Source organism: Panthera uncia, assembly GCF_023721935.1.
Source record: "Panthera uncia isolate 11264 chromosome A3 unlocalized genomic scaffold, Puncia_PCG_1.0 HiC_scaffold_11, whole genome shotgun sequence".
NCBI lineage: Eukaryota > Metazoa > Chordata > Mammalia > Carnivora > Felidae > Panthera > Panthera uncia.
In genome coordinates, this window is record NW_026057578.1 from 15,828,830 (window position 1) to 15,849,271 (window position 20,442).

Genomic DNA, 20,442 nt, shown 5'->3' on the forward strand with positions numbered 1-20,442 from the left:
CACACACACACACACACACACACACACACACACACACACACACACACGCAGAGGCCCAAAAGGGTGTCGCTTAGACAGAATTCCCAAACGTGTGCCCAATATGTAGTCTAATTGCAGTTTCAACCTCCCCCAGGCATGTAGTCCTAGCCAGTCAGCCAGGAATTTTTTAATCCTCACCAAAGAGTCTGCCACCTGGTCCCTCTCCACACCCCAAAGAAGGATGAGGTAATCTGCATAAGACAACTTGCTTTTCCCCTAGAAAGTGGCCTTGTCCACAACAATCCTTTTCTTCTAACAACTTTTTTGCCCCCACTCTCCTTCTGTAAAAGCTTCCATTTTGTAGAACTTCAAGGAGTGCCTCTCTACTTGCTAGAGGAGTAACACTCAATTGATGAATCACTTAAAAAAACCAACTACATCTTCAAATTTACTGGGTTGAATTTTGTTACTTAACACATGCTTCTGTTTCACGGCCTTTCCTCTTGCTGTTCCATGTCGGGACCACTCTTCCTCTGCGGTTTGCTTCCTCATTTCTTTAGTATCTCTGTTCAAATGTCAGGTCTTCAAAAACACCTGCCCTGACTATTTAAAATAGCAGACCCCCACCAACTCTTGTGTTCTCCTTGCCTGTTTTATTATTTTTCTTCCCAGCTCTTGTCAGTATCTGACATTTTCTATTTGTTTATTTAAAAATACATACATATTTTTACATTTATTTATTTTTGAGAGAGAGTGAGACAGAGCACAGGCAGGGGAGGGGCAGAGAGAGAGGGAGACACTGAATCCAAAGCAGGTTCCAGGCTCTGAGCCGTCAGCACAGAGCCCCTTGCGGGGCTCGAGCCCACGAACCCTGAGGTCATGACCTGAGCCGATGTCAGACACTTAACCAACTGAGCCACCCAGGCACCCCTATATTTGTTTATTACTTGTCTCTTTTTACTACAGCATAAGCTCTTTAAAAGGCAGGCATTTTGTTTTGTTCCCTGCTGTTTTCTCATCACTGGGAACTGCCTGGCACATAGTAAGAGCATGGTAAATATTTACTGAATAAATGAATAAGTTAAGTGAAAAAAGCAATATGCACCACTATGTGGTTGGAATGCTACCATGTGTAAAAAGGGAATGATAGATAATACATATAATGATGGCATATGCATCTATAAACTCTGGAAAGAGATCTGGGAGATGAGGGGGTAAGCTAATACATTTTCACTGTACTTTTATGCAGTATTTTTAAAAACCAAGTACCCATAGTATCTTTTTGAACAATATATAAGAATGTGTGGGACTAGAATATGCCACCCCAGAACATGCCACTTTGAAATAAGAATTATTTCAAGCCGAAAACAACTGAGAAGTAGACACAGAAAAGCTCTCTGCCCTCATCCTTATGAATTTCCCTTTGTGAAGATGTTACCCCCACCCTCTCCATCAGGAAGAGCAGAAGTTAAACAGGAGATAACTCTGGACTTTTATCAAGAGAGGGATCTACATAATAAACCTTACTAAAACAATCCTTCCACTAATTTCTCCCGCTTTACCTCCCTAATAGCCTAAACTGCTTTTCATTGTCTTAGAACTTCTCTACAAATTTAAAATGTATCATCCTTTGTCAGAATGGTATACAAACCTCCAGGCCTCCCCTGCCCAATCAGTGAATCCAGAGGGTAGAGGAAAAACTTCCTCCCTTACAAGGGAAGAAACAACCTAGTTTTGACAATCAACATGTAAAGACAGGAGGGGCTGCCTTAGGGCAGCAGTGAGCTCCCCAACCTAGAGGAAATGCGAGGGGTTCCTGCATGACGTGGGAAATTGGAGCAGATGATCGGCTTTCCCCATGTTTGCCACCTAGATGAGGTACACTTAATCACTAGGGTCAGAAACACTGAGACTGGCAAGATCCCACAGTTGGGCAGATGAGAAAATGAAAAGTCTTCAGCTGCCAGGTAGACCCGGTGTTCCTCGCTGAATGTACACAGCAGCGCTCACAGAATGTAAAAAAATAGCAGACAAGGCTGCTGTGGAATCACAAATATGACAATATTCTCCTCTAATACCACGAGTGGGTCCTGCTTCCTTCTCAATCATAACTCTGGCTCTGCTCTAATCCTCCCACCTCCTGGGTAAACCAATGAGATACGTAACCATCCAATGGCCCCTGCTTCTCAACTTTATCCAATTCAAAACTGTTCCCTACTTGCTTAAACCCTCCTTACAGATATGCAGCACAAACCCAAATCCTACAATAAGCTCTTCCCAATTCCCTCTTAGAGAGATACCTCATGTTTTCTCTGATGTGAATTCTCCTTTGCTGTACACGCTAAATAAATCTGGTATTTTTTTGAGTATAGGTATGTCCCTGGGGGGATCTGATCACGGACTTCATTACAGTCTTTGCTTTCTTTAGACCAGTCCAGCAGTACCCGAACAGGAAGAAGTAAGGATTTAAGGGTTACCTGAGAGGTTCAGTGACCATGAGGCAACTCCACTTGGGCAGGTATTGAGTGGTAAGGGTGGGGGTCAGGTGAAGAGCTCAGGTAGGAATTAGGAAAGCTTAAGTAATTCTCCTTCCTCTGCCATCAACCTTTTCTGTGGCCTTGGGTAAACCATTTCACTTTGAGCCTTTTTCCATTTCTGTAAAAAAAAACAGATTCAGATATTTCTAAGGCTTCTTCCAATCTAAATATTTTAGGATGCCAAAGTCTACAGGTTCTTATATTCCCAGGTAAATGTTCCCCTACTTAGTCATTTGTATGACACTCTCCTCTCATCGTTGTTGCCATATCTGCATACCACCTGCACTGTTACATATATAAGTGAAACAGTTCCCAATTTTTTTTTTCTTAAAATAGACTCCCAGTTTTAATTTAAATTTACCCAGCAAAATTTACATCCCTTCTTAAATGGACAACCCGCGTTGCTGAAGCGGCCTCGGCCTGTGTGGCCAACCTACTAATCTAAACTTCAGCAGACACCCTCAGTCCCACTGATTGGCTGACTCACCTTTTTTGGTATAGAGATCATGCACTCTTTCTAGAAAGGACAGCACTTCTGCAAGTCACGAAACAGAAACCAGACCCCCTCGCAGCAATCCCCAGGCACTAAGGAACCAGACCTCCTTGCACAGTCTCCCAGAGCAGCGATAACGTCTCTAGCTGGCACAAGCAAGTCTGCACATAATCGAGAAATGTTGGGACCACTGCATTCCCTGTACCGGTGACCTGCCCTGAATCCCTTGAAAAATCCCTGGGCCAGGCAGAAACCTCGGCGGAGTCGGCATTTGGAGAAGAGTCTGCCTTCTCCCCAGGTGGCCAGCCTCCCGAATAAAATTCATATTCCTTTCCAAGCAAAACTCACCTCTTGAGTATTGGCCTTTGGAGCCACGGGCAGCCGAACCTGGGGTTCGGGAACACTGCTTGCTACAAATGAACGGATTTCTGCAAGCACACACACTGATCCTAAAACAAAACAACGTTCCTTACCCGGAGATGGGCTTACCTTTTGGAGAGACCTGGAAAACGAAGCCTTCGCTCTGTCAAAAATGGAGGCAAGCGAATGTTAGAAACCTGTTAGGTACTAGCGGCGAACGAACTTTCTCTTTGGTTTGAAACCGGACTTGCTCACTCTGCCTTTTTCGGCGTTACCTAATGTGTTCATGCACCCAAGACCCTCCCATTTACCCCAAGTGGTTATAGGTTCCGCATTTTAAGAAACAACGCTCATCTTTCCCCGATTAGCTTGGATTCATCTTTCGGTTCTCAGATTAAATACAAATTCCTCAGAACACCCTTCCAGTGTGTGTAATTTTAACACATTAAAACACACCCCCAACCACATTATTCTCCCCTCACATAGTAAGCGTTAATAAATAAGCTTTTATTGAAAGGACATTCCCTCATACTACTTCTTCAGAGTACTCATCACCGTGTGTCACGGTGCATTTATGTTCGGTGTCAGGCTCTTAATTAAGTAGGCCATAAATTCCTGTGTGTTTTTGTACCTCAGATCTCGACACATAACGGGCTCCCAGTGAATACAAGTGAGGTGAAGGAATAAAGCCTTCACACCTCCCGCAGCTCTGGGCCGCTTTCGCCCCATCTCCCACCTCAGCGCCAGGCGGCCTTAACCCCGCCTTCTCCCTCAGCTCCAGGCCGGTTTAGCCCCGCCTCCTCCCTCACCGCCGGCCGGGTTAGCCCCGCCTCCTCCCTCCCCTCTGGCTTGGTTTAGCCCCGCCTCCCGTATACGGCCAGGTCGATTTAGCTCCGCCTTCTCCCTCTACCAATGACAGAGGCTCTCTCGGGCAGCAGCGCCTGAGGGCGGTGGGCGGGGTCGCGCAATGACGCAACTCGCGCGTTTCCGGCCTGAGAAAACGTCGCGTTTCTGGGGAGACGCCTCGACTGGCAGTTACCACCGCGCTAGAAGCCTACCGACCGGGCGCTTCCATCACCAGGCGTCACCATGGGGGCTGTGCTGGGCGTCTTCTCCCTCGCCAGCTGGGTGAGTCCAGGGTCTGATCTCTCCGTTGGACGTGTAGTTTGGGGGAGGGCAACAGGGAGTCCCAGGCCCAGACTCTGTCGGTCCTTGGCCGGCGGTGGAGGGGCACAGGCCCTGGGCTGCAGAGAGTATCCGGGGGCCCAAATCAAAATCCGTGATTGCCCCTGGAGATTGGGATCACGCGGCTCGCCTTCCGGGTTTGTAGGGGGAACGTAGGAGGCCAGGCCGTCATTGTTTACAATTTCGATTGCCCCGCCCCCTGAGCCTTCAGGCCTCTGGGTTCCTCTGGAGCTGGGACCCGAACCGCGGAATGACAGTTCCGGGGCGAGGGCGCTCTGCTTCTTTTCGAAGTACCTTCATAAGGTGGCGTCGTTTAATTTTGGGTGGCTTAAACGATATATTTATCCCATAGCATGGATTTGCCAATGCTACAGAGTATGTGGCAGAGCTGGGATTTTAACCAAGGCCTGTATGCAGTTCTGGTGCAAAGGAAAGAAAGCCTGGTGGATTATTATTCAAAATTGGAAGCCATGGCGTGAACATTTTGAGACCTTGTCCGAGGCATTTATCTCTGGCTTCCTGTAACATGAGGATAATCACTCCAGCGTTCCTCACCTCGAGAGCTGCTGTGAGGATAAAGTGAATAAATTGGGTTGAATCACTTTGTAGGTTGTAAACGGCCTATTTTAAAAAGGAAATTTTAGGATCTAGGGACAAGAATATGGTGAGTTTCCTCATATACTTGACCCTGAGGATCATGATTCTTTAAAATCATTTTTTTGTTTCATAACTTCCCAGCTGATTTTGTTGATCAAGGACTCAATCTCAACTCATTATACTACCATTTCTTAGGGACAAAGTGTATATTCCATTTTTTTTTAAGATTTTAAGTAATCTTTACACCTAGTAGGGCTCCCTCTCACAACCCTGAAATCAAGAGTCACATGCTCCTCTGACTGAGCCAACCTGGCGCCCTTCCATTCTTTAAGGCTGTTGACCTTAAATCGGAAGGGTGTTTAGTCATTTGCAGGTTCCTTGAGAGCAGCGGTCTTCCAATTTTTTGACCTTGACCCAAAATAAGAAATAAATTTTATGTAGTCGATTTAATATGCCCAATTAGACCCAAGTTTCATGAAATAAATTTTACCTTTACCATCTGCTGTACAATTTTTCTTTCACATTAAAACAAATCCTGGTTGAATTTTATGATCCACTAGTGGGTCAGGCTATTTGCAAAATAGATTTAGGAAGAAATATAGTTAAGAAGGTAATTAATTAAGGAGTGATTTGTAATTTGAAACAAAGATGTCTTTTTTTTTTTTTTAATCCTAACAACGTGCAACACATTTTGGCTTTGTTGTAAAGTTAAGATTTGAATTGATGCCATTAAAGCATTTCTCTCTATAAATTGCTTTTATATTTTATTAATCCCTTTTGTTCAACAGGAATAACAAGAAGTGCAGTGTACCAGAGAATGGAATGAGGGAAGGGAAGAATAATAGGAAATAAAGTCAGAAAGGTAGCAGGGAGCCAGCTAAATCCTGTAGATAACCCATTGTTTGGTCTTGTAGGATAATTTAAGGACTTTGGCTTTTACTCTTAAAGTGACAGAGGGATCCATTATAGAAAAGAGGAATGATGGGATCTGATCTGTGTTTTAACAAGGTGGTTGTGTGGAGAACAGATGGTAGAAAAGAAAGAGGAGAGCAATGTAAAGGAGAAAAAACGTTCTTTGCATCCTCTGTGAGGTTAGTGGTTGGGGGTCTGTGAATTAAACTGACAAAAGACAGATTAGTACAAGAAAAAAGAGCTATGTACACATGCAACACACATATACACAGGATGTTTTTCATCATTCAGTGATTAATAACCCAAAAGGGTAGTTAGAAAATATGGCTTATTATATACCTAACTTAATAGGGGAGAAGAAAAGGGCTTTCATAGGATAGGTTTCTTTAGAGAAGACAGGTTGGTTTTTAGAACAAACAGGAGATAAGGAAGTTTGTGATAATACTTGTTTGTGTAGGTGCAGAGGTCTTTTGTCTTCTTCATGGCCATAAAACTCTTGGAGAGAGAGTTTATGGCAGCTTCATATCCCAGAAGTTGCTGCTTTTAGTTAGATGAAGAAAGCTCCAAGAAGGCTTTTTCCCGTGTCTGTTGAATCTCAAATGTCTTCATCTTAAAATAACCTATACCAACTCTGGCTTCTGAATGGGTCGCTTCAGCAGTGAGACAGGAGCCATTGCAATTAATCCAGGTGAGTGATGATAGTAGTGGCTCAGACCAACATGATAGTTAAGGATGCTAAGAAGTGATCAGATTCTGGATATAGGGGCACCTGGGTGGCTCCATCGGTTAAGCATCTGACCCTCAATTCAGCTCAGGTCATGATCTCACGGTTCATGAGTTGTGGTTCATGAGTTTCAGCCCTGCGTTGGGCTCTGTGCTGACAGTGCAGAGCCTGCTTGGGATATTCTCTCTCTCTCTCTCTCTCTCTCTCTCTCTCTCTCTAAAAATAAATAAAAAAAAACAAAAAAAAAAAAAAAAGATTCTGGATATATATTCTGAGGATAAAGCTGATGTGCTCACAGATTGGGTGATGGTTTTGGAAAAAAAAGAAGGCATCAAGGATGACTCCACAGTTTTTGGCCTGAGTAACAGGAAGAATAGAGTTGTCATATACTGAGATAGGGAAATGATAATGACAGTAGGACAGCTTTGTTCCACAGATTGAGTACCTACTGTGTAAAGATACAGGAGACATAAACAGTAGGTAGTCCCTCCTAAAGGTACTTAAAGTCTCCTGATACTTATAAACAAGTAAGTAGGTATGTTAGTTTGCTAGGGCTCGATAACAAAATACCACAAACCAGGCGGCTTAAGCAACAGAAATTTATTGTCTCTCTGTTCCTGGAGGCTAGAAGTCTGAGATTAAGGTGTCGACAGGGTTGGCTCCTTCTGAGGGTGATGAGAGAGAATCTATTCCATGCCTTTTTCCCAGCTCCGGGTGGTTTGTATCAGTCTTTGTTATTCCTTGGCTTGTAGATCTCTGCCTTCGTCTTCAGTTGGTATTCTTCCCATGCTGCATGTCTGCGCTCAAATTCTCCTTTTTATGACACCAATCATGTTTAATTAGGTGCCCACTCTTCTCCAGCATAACATCATTTTAGCTAATTACATCTGCAGTGACTCTGTTTCCAAATTAGGTCACATTCTCCAGTACTGGGGATCAGGACTTCGACATACTAATTTGACACAGTTCAACCCATAACAAACAGTAGGCAGTTATTATGAGATTATTTTATGGGCCAGAAAATAAATAACTACAGAGAGTCAGGAGTGTGTGGATGCAGACAAAATAAACCTGAAGCGATTAGTGTCGTTGTTGACTGTAAAACCTCTGTTCCAGTCGCTGGCTAGCTACAGACCTCTGGGTCTTTTGGCCCAGATTATAGTTAAGAATTGGATACTGAATATGGGTGATCAATTTCCCATGGTTGTTGTGGTAACAAATGTTAATGGCTACTGTGATAATATTGAGCCCCTGCTGTGTCAGGCATTATGCTACTTGCTGGATATTCCTGATACTAGCTCATTCTTCACACAGTAACTGGGTAGGTGGTGTTAATGCCCATTTTTACAGATGAGAAAACTGGGCTTTTAAGAAGCTTAACGTCTTGCTCTGGATCACACAAAACCATGATAAAGGCCACGCAAGGTACCATCTATAAAAAGTAAGGACTGGGACCATACTGTGAGACCAGCATCCTCTACAATTTTTTTTTTTTTTTAACGTTTATTTACTTTTGAGACAGAGTCAGAGCATGAACGGGGGAGGGTCAGAGAGAGAGAGAGGGAGACACAGAATCTGAAACAGGCTCCAGGCTCTGAGCTGTCAGCATGGAGCCCGACGCGGGGCTCGAACTCACAAGCCGTGAGATCATGACCTGAGTCAAAGTTGGACGCTTAACCGACTGAGCCACCCAGGCGCCCTGCATCCTCTACAATTTACATCTCCTGCTTCTGCTGATGATTCTGACTTTAGCCTGCCCTTGTGATGTGACTTAATGTCACCTGTGAAAGCAATTCAAGCACTTTCCTAATTAAGCCTACATAAAAATGACTCAAATTATGCCTTCCTCTGGAATGCTCACCAGAGATCCAGGTTACTTTTCTTTTTTTCAATTGAGGTAAAATTCACAGAATATAAAACTAACCATTTTAAAGTGTGTAATTTTGTGGTATTTAGTACATTCACAGTGTTGTACTGTCATCACATCTGTCTAGTGTAGAACATCTTCCTTCCCCAAAGGAGAAGCTCGATTCTCATTAAGAAGTCATTCCCCATTTCTTCACTCCCCCCCCCCCCCCCCCCAATCCAGCCTCTGGAAACTAATGCTTTCCATCTCTGGATTTATTTATTCCAGATATTTCAGATAAATGAAACACAGTATGTGACCTTTTGTGTCTGGCTTCTTTCACTTAGCATGATGTTTTCTAGGTTCACCCATGTCGTACCATATATCAGTACTTCGTTCATTTTTATGACTGAATAATATTCCATTGTGTGGATATACCACATTTTATGTATCCATTCATCAGTTGATAGACATTGGGTTGTTTCTGCCTTTTGGCAACTGTAAATAGTGCTGCTTTGAACATTCGTGTACAGGTTTTTGTTTGAATACCTGTTTCGGTTCTTTTGGGTGTCTATTTAGGACTGGAATTGCTGGGTCAAATGGTGATTCTGTAAGGACTCTCCAGGTTACTCTCGAAAGGAGCTAAATGGCTCTTGCTAACCTTATTTATGATGATTTCCATGTAATGTTGCTTTATGTTATAATACCAGATTTGGTAACTAGGATTCCTTAAATAGCAAGTGGAGTTAGGTTTTTATTTTTCTCAGTATTTAAAAAAAAATTTTTTTTAACGTTTATTCATTTTTGAGAGAGAGAGGCAGAGCACAAGTTGTGTGTGTGGGGGGGGTGGGGAGTGGTGATGGGAGAGAGAGGGAGACACGGAACCCAAAGCAGGCTCCAGGCTCTGAGCTGTCAGCACAGAGCCCGACGTGGGGCCTGAACTCACGAACTGTGAAATCATGACCTGAGTCGAAGTCGGATGCTCAACCGACTGAGCCACCCAGGCGCCCCTATTCTTCTCAGTATTAATATATACTGTTTTTCAATAAAGTATACTCTCTGTGTGAATATAACTAACATATACTGGGCTCCTTCCATGTTTTAGGCCTGTGTTGAGTACTCATTTCATACAGCAATGTGTGGGGGAGGAAGATTCTGTTATTGAGTCTATTTTACAGAGGGAGAAATAAGCTAAGCTTATGTAACTTGCTGAGGTAGAGTGAGAGAAATAATATTGACTCCAGAATCCGTGCTTTTAATCACTTCCTCCTCCCAGCTATAACTGTCTCAGGTAAAGCTGTGAAAACCTGGCCGACCTCCTCATCTTCTGCTCTGTGACACTTACGACACGAAGAGGTCCACTCAAAGAGGTCTCACATGGCTGTGGTGTGCTTGTCACAGGTTCCGTGCCTTTGCAGTGGTGCGTCATGTCTGCTGTGTAGCTGCTGCCCCAATAGTAAGAATTCCACGGTGACCCGCCTCATCTACGCCATCATTCTCTTCCTGGGCGCTGCTGTGTCCTGTATCATGCTGACAGAAGGGATGGAGTCTCAGCTGAAGAAGGTAAGGAGAAGTAACAGTGGCCTTAATGTGCTGGTTATTTGTATTACTTTTACAGTTGGCACAATTTTAGTTGTGATTAACGTCCCAACGTTTCACCATTGTAAAACTCAGTCAAGTTCATTGTAATTGTTGGGTTTTTAAATTACTTTTGGGTATAGTCAAAACATAGACTATGAAGGGGTTAGTCCTTTTCCAGAAATAAAGGTCGTCAGAACGAACATCTTCAGAGTCTCATGTCACAACTCAGAGAAAGATATTAAAAGAGTGACACGAAAACATGATCTTTCCATGTATGTTTCAGATTTAAACATTTACCTAGACTCGACCTTCACCTGTGGAAGGAGTCAGTTGCCATGAAAATTTGTGGCAAAACGGGAGATAACCTCATCAATAAGAAAAGAGCACTTCACTTTTATTTGCAAAATACAAGTTGTTTCTACTGTTTGGTGATAAGGTTGCAAGTGAATTGGAAGGCAAAAAGTGAAGTCCCACAGGATAGTCTTGCAGTTGTTGAAGTAGTCAGTTTTAGAAATTGAGGCTTTTTTGTGATGGGATAGAATCTTCGTTTAAATGTGGATATTGCCATAACATTGCAATTGCTTTTTCCAGATCCCTGGATTCTGTGAAGGGGGGTTTAAAATCAAGGTGGCTGATATAAAGGCAGATCAAGATTGTGACGTGCTGGTTGGTTATAAAGCTGTATATCGGATCAACTTTGCCTTGGCCATCTTTTTCTTTGTCTTCTCTCTGCTCATGTTAAAAGTAAAAACAAGTAAAGATCCCAGAGCAGCAGTACACAATGGGTATGTACAATTTATTTTATTATTTACTTGCTATATTATGGCGTGGATCCTCCTGTTGAGCAGTTAATGTTGCTATTCAGATGGAAGCAGTAGAGTGTATGAGTCAGTGGCCCACATATATTTTTGATCTGTTTCTGACCTATTGTACATGTGAGGTTGTTCCAGTGTTATTTCCAGTTGGAGCTCTGTAGCACAGAGAGGGTAGAGGGGATGAGGAAAATCTTGTCCTTTCTTTTAATACCTTTGTTTCAGGTTCCTAGATTTTTATCAAACACCCGTGAAAACAGTTCACGCACTGTGCTAGGCACTGCACACACACAGACACATACACTTTTTTTTCTTTTCTTTTCTTTTCTTTTTAAATTTTTTTTTTAACGTTTATTTATTTTTGAGACAGAGAGAGACAGAGCATGAATGGGGGAGGGTCAGAGAGAGAGGGAGACACAGAATCCGAAACAGGCCCCAGGCTCTGAGCCGTCAGCACAGAGCCCAACGTGGGGCTCGAACTCACAGACCGCGAGATCATGACCTGAGCCGAAGTCGGCCGCCCAACCGACTGAGCCACCCAGGCGCCCCACATACACTTTTTATTGTTAAAAGAGAAAAATGTACCTGATATATTAAACAGTATACAGAAAAATAAACTGGATCACTGATTTACACATCTGTCGTTTTCCATTCCTGACTGCTCCCAGTTCCTCTTAGTTTCAAGTAATTCTTTTTTTTTTTAATTTATTTATTTTGAGAGAGAGCGAGAATGCACAAGTGGGGGAGGAGCAGAGAGAGAGAGAGAAACAGAAAATCCCAAGTAGGCCCCACACTTGTCAGCACAGAGCCCAAAGTGGGACTCAAACCCTGGACTGCAAGATCATGACCTGAGCCGAAATCAAGATTCGGATGCTTAAACCAACTGAGCCACCCAGCCGCCCTGGTTTCAAATAATTCTTGTTTGAAGACTGAAAGTTCTGTAAACTTTATATGTATGATAATCCCCTTTTTATAGATGCAGTAACTGAACTTCAGAGAGATTGGAGTGTCTGAGATTTCTGAGCCAGTGAGAGTTAGAGGTAGGATTGAAACTCAGGTCTGTCCAGCTCCAAAGCCTGATTCTTTTCACTCTGCCATACAAGGCAGTCTTTAAAGATCATGAACCGAAAGCCAGCTTTGGTCCTGGCTTTGCCAGTGATGAACTGTGTGATTGTGGGCACAAGGCACTTAGGTCCTGTATTGTGAAAGAAGGATTAGACGATAACTTTTTCCTAGATCCAATAATTAGTTGCTTCATATTTAGCTAACATTGTTAGTTTAGAATGCCCCAGAATTCTAGAAAAATTCCTATCTTTAATTGCTAAATGTAGGGAAATTCTTAAGTTATATGTTTTTCTCTTAGATCTATGAATGATTTGTTCTCTGGGCTAATGTTTGTCTTTAAATTGTATGAAAGATTGAGTGAAACAGCTTCATATCAAATGAAGGGATAATCCCAGACAATCATGTTGGAAATGCTGAGTCTTTATTTTTGCATTTCAGAAATTCACTTTTCTTAGCATAAGAGCAAAAATTAACATTTCATAAATGCACTTTTTTATATTTTAATAGGTTTTGGTTCTTCAAAATTGCTGCCATTGTTGGTATCATGGTTGGCTCTTTCTACATCCCTGGGGGCCATTTTGCCACAGGTATGCTACTAAGGGGGTTAATTATAATATACACAGACTCTACAAATGATGGAGTTTAAGCTACATTTTCATTACTGGTTTTGCAGAACTGGCAATTGAATGAAGTGGTATTCAACTATATGACTCAGTACTAATATTGAGATAGTAATTAATTGTATAAACCCAGGAGGCATTCAGCCCACTTCTCAGCTGGAACCATATTTTGCCAGTATCTTAATATAGCTTACCTTCTCACTTGGCAGTACTAAGTTAATCAGAGAGCTTGTCAACATAGGGACCTGTAGGAACTCATATGTGCTCATATCCCTGTCATAATCTGCTTTCTTACCATAACATCAAGTGACTTATGTGGATTTCCACTGTGATTTTTTTTTTTCCCTTGTAAAATAAAGGAAAATGCTTATTGTACCATTTGGAATGTCAGATCCCAGGCTCCCCTTGGCACAAGCTAGAACAAGTTTTAAAAGGTCTGAAACCCAATAAAACACTTCTCAGAGAATGCCTTTGAGTTTGGATTTGGAATAATTTTGCTGTGCTGCTGGAGACAGAATATTCTCTACCACCTCTTACTTGAATTGAAATTGTTTTAAAATGTTGGACAGTGATATTCCGAAATGTTACTCCTGTGGTTAAGAATACCTTTGTTCTTTTGCTTTGTAGCCTGGTTTGTTGTTGGCATGGTAGGGGCCTTTTTGTTCATCCTCATCCAGCTAGTGCTGTTGGTAGACTTTGCTCACTCTTTGAATGAATCATGGGTAAATCGAATGGAAGAAGGAAATCCAAGGTGTTGGTATGCTGGTAAGTATCTGAACTCACCTATAAGAGCCATACTGCATTATGCTACATTAAACACAATGTACGTTAGACACTATTAACTATAGAGAACCAACTGAGGGTTGCTGGAGGGGAGGTAGGTGGGGGAATGTGCTAAATGGAGACGGGCATTAAGGAGAGCACTTGTGTTGAGCACTGGGTATTGTATGTAAATGATGAATCACTAAATTCTACTACTAGAATTACCATATATGTTGTTATCATATATTGCCATATATGTTAATAACTAGAATTTAAATAAAAACTTGCAACAAAAAAATAAATAGGATGTGCAGTAAAAATCTTCATTGATTTAAATGTATAAACTTCCAAATGAGAGCTGACTTTTTAAAAATTACAGTTTTCCAGTTGAGTCAGTTCTTTTTTTTTTTTTTTTTTTTTTTTTTTTTTTTTTTTTTTTTTTTTTTAATTTTTTAACATTTATTTATTTTTGAGAGACAGAGAGAGGCAGAGCATGAGCAGGGGAGGGAGAGAGAGAGAAAGAGAGATACAGAATCTGAAGCAGGCTCCAGGCTCCGAGCTGTTTGTTAGCACAGAGCCCGACGCAGGGCTCGAACTCAAGAACTTTGAGACCATGACCCGAGCTGAAGTCAGAGGCTTAACCGACTGAGCCACCCAGGCGCCCCAAGTCAGTTTTGAATTGTATACATTACTAGAAGGAGGAAGCACAGATAACATAAATCATTGGCTTCTCTCAATTCATTTATTTTGAGATTTATAATGTAACTAGATGTGTTTAGATAAAGAAAAACAGTTGTATATAGTGATGTAGTTTTGGTTTTGATTTCCTTGTTGCCATAGGCAGGGGATTCAGGTGGGTTATACATACGGGTCATCTGCCCACATCCCTCAGGCAGATAGAAGTGAACAGTCCTTACTGCTTTATTCAGAATATGACTCACACCCCTTGTAAAAGCTTTCTGGTAGAAAAAGGGCACTTAAAATTTCTAGGGTGGAAATAGGATATACAGCTTGTAACAATGGGGTGGGAGTTGAGTTCTCTCCTTACTAGGGGCAATGACCCAGCCATACCTCATTTAAAAAAAAAGTAGTTGTGAGATTCCCAGCTCCTGCCCCTCCACCCATTATAAAAGTAATAGCGAGGCGCCTGGGTGGCTCAGCCGGTTAAGCGTCTGACTTGGGCTCAGGTCATGATCTCACAGTTCACAGGTTTGAGCCCCACGTCAGGTTCTGTGCTGACAGCACAGATCCTGTGTCTCCCTCTCTCTCTGCCCCTCCCCCACTCACACACACTCTCTCTCTCTCTCTCTCTCTCTCTCTCTCTCAAAAATAAAATAAACACTAAAAAAATAAAAAGTAATAGCTGCTCTGTGTCAAGAACTCGGAAAACCAAAAATCACAAAAGAAAACATTCCCCCATAATCCAACTCTTCAGTAATTAATACTCACTGTTAACATATTAGTCTATGTCTTTCCAGACTTTTTTTTTTTTTAAGTTTATTTATTTATTTTGAGAGAGAGGGAGAGAGAGAATTCCAAGTGGGCTCCATGCTGTCAGTGCAGAGGCCAGCACGGGCCTCAATCTCATGAACCAGTCTCATGAATCATGAGATCATGACCTGAGTCGAGATCAAGAGTCAGACACTTAACCAACTGAACCCCCCAGGTGCCCCTCTATTTACTTCCATTTTTTATAATTCATTTGGACTCACTCAACTTTAGAAGAATTTGATAATGAGCTGAGCATTTGCCATGCTTTGGAGTAACTAAAAAATAGAGAAATCTTGCATGTTCTTATGGAAAAACATTAGGAACTATGCTAATAATTTAATATACATTATCATTTGATAGTAATATATGCATCATTTAATTTTAAACATGCAAAATCCATGGAATTATGATAAATGGAAACTAGTTTTCTCAAATAAGTCTGCTGTGAATTAAGTATAAGTTAATTGAACTCAATGTTGCTATAGTTGGTCTGAGCATACTGTTACTCTGTCATGTTTTCTAATTTTCAGAGTTACACAGCTAATTGTTGATTGTCCATGTGAACAGAAAGGAATATTATTTTAGGTACTTAAAAAGAGCAAATATACCACTGTCCCACAATGATGTGGTCTCACAGTGACAGGAAACAGGCTTATGTGGCCAGTAGCTGCAGAGGACAAACATCATAAAAGATGCCTGTCCATTGTTTTCTGCTAACACCATCCCTGGCATCTAGCTTACTGGACCTCAGCCAGTTTGACGGCCCAGAAGTTTTGTAGGTTCCTAAGAAAGGCTTGTAATGAACACTATTTTGCGTACAGTTGGAGTTTACTCTAGCTGGAATGATCACATGTCTGGTTTTTCAACCCATGGAATCAAGTAAGGTAGTCTAGGAAGTGAATTCAGTTGCTTGGTGGATTTTTGAATTTAACATTGAGCTGCCTCTAATGCTGTCTGAAACATCAGCCTTGGGTCTCCTGTAATTTTCCTGTAAGATGTTGACCACCCTAACAATAAAATAATGTGTCTTTATTTTTATATGGAGTAGAAGACAATTGGTCTTCATTAGCAAAGTTTGTTACAATCACGAGCATTCATGTTGGCTTCCCTTTTTCTAGCTTTACTCTCCGTCACAAGCTTCTGTTACATCCTGTCAGTCGTGTTTGTCGGGTTATTCTATACATACTACACCAAACCGGATGGCTGCACGGAGAACAAGTTCTTCATTAGTATTAATTTGGTCCTTTGCGTTGTGGTTTCTGTGATATCCATCCACCCAAAAATTCAGGTATGGTTTTCTGCTTCGTCCTCCTGTGACAGATTTTTAATTAATGCTAAACTTTAACTGACATAATCTTTTATGTGAGTTTATGTTTAAGATTATGTACTTAAATATTTTCCCATATTATGATAAAGTCTTTATAATTATAACTTAGTAACTGTAAAGTGTGCCATTGAGTGAGTAATTTCCCTGTCATTTAAAAAAAAAAAAAAACCCTAGGTAACCTGAAAATTTATAGCTCTTATAAAATACTTTACATCGTGAGTGATTCTTAGGAAACCTTAGCCAAGATATTAAACTAGAAAGTCATTGCTTTTAGTATTTAAAAATAAAACTCAAGTGTGCAAGTTTCACCATTTAAAAACCATACTTAAAAAATTCGTAGAGATGTAGATGAGAAATATGAAAAGAATATGCGATATCGCCTCTCCTTTCGAAAATGAAAAAGCTGAAGTTGCAGAGAGATGATGGATCACCTGGTAGCCAGTTAGGCCACAGCTAAGCTTAGATTCTCCTACACCAAGGGACTAGTAAATCAAGCCCCTGTGGGAAATACAGGAATTCCAGGACTATGACATCCCTTGAGAACCAATAGTACATGGTTCCTCTTTCTCGGGTCTTTTTCAGGCTAACTCAGACTGACAGGTTACCTTTCATCTTTCAGCTGTCAAGTAGAATCAGCAGGTTCTCAGTTAGTAGTATTTCAGGGGAGCCTAGGGAAATCCACTGGGTTTTAGGAAGCCAGCCCTTGCAGTTCCTGTGGCATTGTTTTCTTTTTGATTTCACAGGAACACCAGCCTCGTTCTGGTCTCTTGCAGTCCTCTCTCATCACCCTGTACACCATGTACCTCACCTGGTCAGCCATGTCCAATGAACCTGGTAAGGGAATGTCGATAGCACATTCATTTGATGAGAAGAAAGTAGGAAATTACTCTTGGCAGGTGCAAAACTAGAGGTAGAGCAAACATTAAACAGGCGAACAAACAAAAAAGTTCACTCCAATGTACAGTGTTCACTATGATGCAGATACTTACATTTCAAGTTTTATTCTTCATGTCTGTTCTTAGCTGTTCATAGCCGATAGCCTGAAGGACCACAGTCCTTTATACAGTCTAAGCTTTTCCCTGAACTTAGACTAAGTCAGACTAGTTAAGAGTTGGACAAGGCAACATTGTTTTGGCCCTCTGTAGCATTTTTTAATTGAATTTCACTTTGGTGTTAAGGCTCTAGAAGAAATGACTGTGAGAAATCTCCTTTGCATTGTGTCTCACTCAATAGGGTATTCTGCGGACTTGTTTTAAAGGAAAACAGTTACTGCAGACCTTCCAATGATGACTCAACTTACTGTTTTTGTACTCCTATTTAACTATGTAAAAACAAAACCAGGGAAAAATTCCTTGCGCTTAAAGCCTTTGTAAAACTATAGGCGCAAAAAGATTTGCCAGTAAACTTCAAAATCCGTAAAATGAAGATTGACATTTATGAAATTTGACAAATATTTTGTTGCATCTTTTTTTCTAAAACTAAGTCACTGATTGCAACACAGATATGTCTAAGTTTCCAGGTTCTTTTAAGTATAGCAGTCTCATGCTATACATCATGACTGAATAAATGTGTGAGCATATCCCTCAAATCGTTTCCCGGAACAAGAAGAGTTCTAAGGATAATAAATTTTCCATTTTCAGATCGTTCCTGCAACCCTGGCCTGTTCAGCATTGTTACACACATGACCGCACCAACTTTGGCTCCTGGAAATTCAACTGCTGTAGTCCCTACCTCTGGTCCGCCCTCAAAGAGTGGGCATTTTCTGGATCTAGAGAATTTTATTGGGCTGACAGGCTTTGTTCTCTGCCTTTTGTATTCTAGGTAAGTTAAAAAGTACTTGGGACAAGATTCTTAGGACAGTTAATAATAGAGCAAAGAAGCTATTTTCTTTTCAAAAAGCAGTGTGAGGAATTAAAAACAACAATTTAACTCTTCTTTATGGGAAGCCCTTGACTTGCCTCAGTTACCCAGCCATGGATATTTCTTAAAGCCCAGTAAATTGTCTCATCAAATAATTCCTTCCAAACTGACATAGAGATACCTTCTCTTTCACTAGAGGATAAAGTCTTCATCTGACCCTAGATCAACTAGAGTAATGGCTCTGGTTGATATTTTTTTGTAAGAAAATCTTTATTTCTTGATCATTGTAAAAAAAAATAAACAATTACAGAGGTGCCTGGGTGGCAGTTAAGTCAGTTAAGTGTCCGACTCTGGATCTCAGATCATGATCTCACAGCTTGTGAGTTCGAGCCCTAAGTCGGGCTCTGCACTGTCAGCGCAGAGCCTGCCTGGGTTTCTGTCCCTCCCTCTCTCTGCCTAACCCTCTCCCTCGCCCTTTCTCCCTCACTCCAACCCCCCCACTCCCATGCGTGCACGTGTACTCTCTCTCTCTCAAAATAAATAAACTTAAAAAAAAAAAAAACAACAGAATTCTGTTACAGCTAATTTTAAAGTCTCTAGTTAATCCAAGAGCTCAGATACAACCTATTTTAGCACTTTGCACTCCTATATATGTAACACTGGAATAAGCAAATGTATAGATAAAAGGTGATTCATTTCTTACCCATTTTTATTGGTATTTTCTGCATAATAGCATACGTTATTTTAATAATTAAAAATATGAGGTAAAAATGGGCAAGGATATATTTATGTAAATTAACAAGCGAGAAAAGTATAAAGTGGAGAATGAAAGTATCCTCACTCCAAATTTACCTCTTCCATGGTTAACATTATATGGTACATAATAGTTGACACTTTTCCCCTTTGCTTATACTTAAGTGTTTGTCAATCTATTTGTATCTGTAGAATTATATACAGTTTTATATATAGTTATATACATATCACTTGATAAATAATAACTTAAAATCAATTAGGGATGTACCATATAAATACATGTAGTATTCTCAGATATGAACTTTGTTGTTATAATTTGGACAGCTTTCCACATTTTGTATAGATTTATCTTTTTTTTTTTTTTTTTTTTTTTTTTTTTTGATGCTTGCTTAAAATACGGATTGGCACACTACAGCCCTTGTGCTGGCTGCCTATTCTTGCGAATAAAGTTGTATGGGAACACAGCTGTGCTCATGTGTTTGTTATATTGTCTGATCTTTTTTGTTTGTTTTGCTTTTGGCCTAACGTGTTTTGTATTGCTTTTGAGATATAATTTCCATACTATAAAATTCACCTTTTTAAATTATACTACTCAGGTTTTTAGTCTATTCACAGGATTGTGCAACCATCACCACAATCAGTTTTAGAACATTTTATTTTGCCAAAAAGAAACCATGCTCATTAGCAGTCACCTTTCTATTCCCTCCCGCTCCAGTCCTTGGCAGAAATGAATCTCCTTTTGTCTCTGTAAATTTGCTTATTCCAATGTTTCATATATATGGAATCATAAAACATGTGGTCTTTTGTGACTGTTTTTTTTACTTAGTATAAGGTCTTCAAGGTTCATCCATGTTATGACATATCAGTACTTAATTCCTTTTTATTGTTGGAAATAATACTGTGTTGTGTGCATATATACCACATTTTGTTTATCCTTTATCAGTTGATGGACGTTTTGGGGTTGTTTCCACTGTGGGACTAGCATGAATAATGCTGCTATGAACATATGTGTGCAAGTTTTTTGTGTGGATGTACACTTTAAATTTTCTAGGATACATACCTAGTTGTAGAATGGCCGGGCTGCCAAAGTATTGTCTAAAGTGGCTACATCATGTTACAGTCCCAGCAGCAATGTATGAGTCTTCCAGTTTCATCAGTTCTTAATCAAAATACCGTAATTGTCTTTTTTTTGTTGTAGCCATTCTAGAGGATGTGAAGTGGCATTCCATTACGGTTTTGATTTGTGTTTTCCCGGTGACTAATGATATTGAGCATTCTTTTCATGTGCTTGTTAGCCATTTGTATATCCTGAAGAAATGTCTGTTTAGATCTTTTGCCCACTCTTAAATTGGGTTATTTGTCTTTTTATTGTTTTTATATATGACTTGAGTAAGGGGTCCAGCTTCATTCCGTCATATGTGGGTATCTCCTTGGCTCAGCACCCTTTGTTGAAAAGACCATTCTTTCCAACATTGAGTTGTCTTGGCATCCTTGTCAAAAATCCATTGACCATAAATGTAATGGTTTATTTCTGGACT

General features: G+C 40.7%; 2 protein-coding genes across 6 annotated transcripts in view; one reads left to right on the forward strand and one right to left on the reverse strand.

The window, feature by feature from the left end:
* PKIG (cAMP-dependent protein kinase inhibitor gamma) overlaps positions 1–20,442 on the reverse strand; it is a 409,002-nt gene that overhangs the window by 95,404 nt on the left and 293,156 nt on the right. The window contains exons 1-2 of one of the 2 annotated variants that reach the window (XM_049650752.1): positions 3,499–3,530; positions 2,457–2,634 (exon numbers count right to left, since the gene is read on the reverse strand). The exons of the other annotated variant lie outside the window; for it this stretch is intronic. The gene's annotated coding sequence lies outside the window, so the exon portion shown is untranslated. Of the gene's footprint in view, positions 1–2,456; positions 2,635–3,498; positions 3,531–20,442 lie in introns of those variants that run through there. 2 annotated transcript variants of the gene reach the window in all.
* SERINC3 (serine incorporator 3) overlaps positions 4,342–20,442 on the forward strand; it is a 36,634-nt gene continuing 20,533 nt past the window's right edge. For 3 of the 4 annotated variants that reach the window (XM_049650737.1, XM_049650736.1, XM_049650735.1), the window contains exons 1-8: positions 4,342–4,497; positions 10,035–10,196; positions 10,806–10,999; positions 12,599–12,678; positions 13,339–13,476; positions 16,083–16,252; positions 17,035–17,125; positions 17,932–18,112. In XM_049650737.1, the coding sequence (XP_049506694.1) occupies positions 4,459–4,497; positions 10,035–10,196; positions 10,806–10,999; positions 12,599–12,678; positions 13,339–13,476; positions 16,083–16,252; positions 17,035–17,125; positions 17,932–18,112 (1,055 nt within the window). In that variant the 5' untranslated portion in view covers positions 4,342–4,458. The remainder of the gene's footprint in view (positions 4,498–10,034; positions 10,197–10,805; positions 11,000–12,598; positions 12,679–13,338; positions 13,477–16,082; positions 16,253–17,034; positions 17,126–17,931; positions 18,113–20,442) is intronic. The other variant, XM_049650734.1, reaches the window with a different exon arrangement.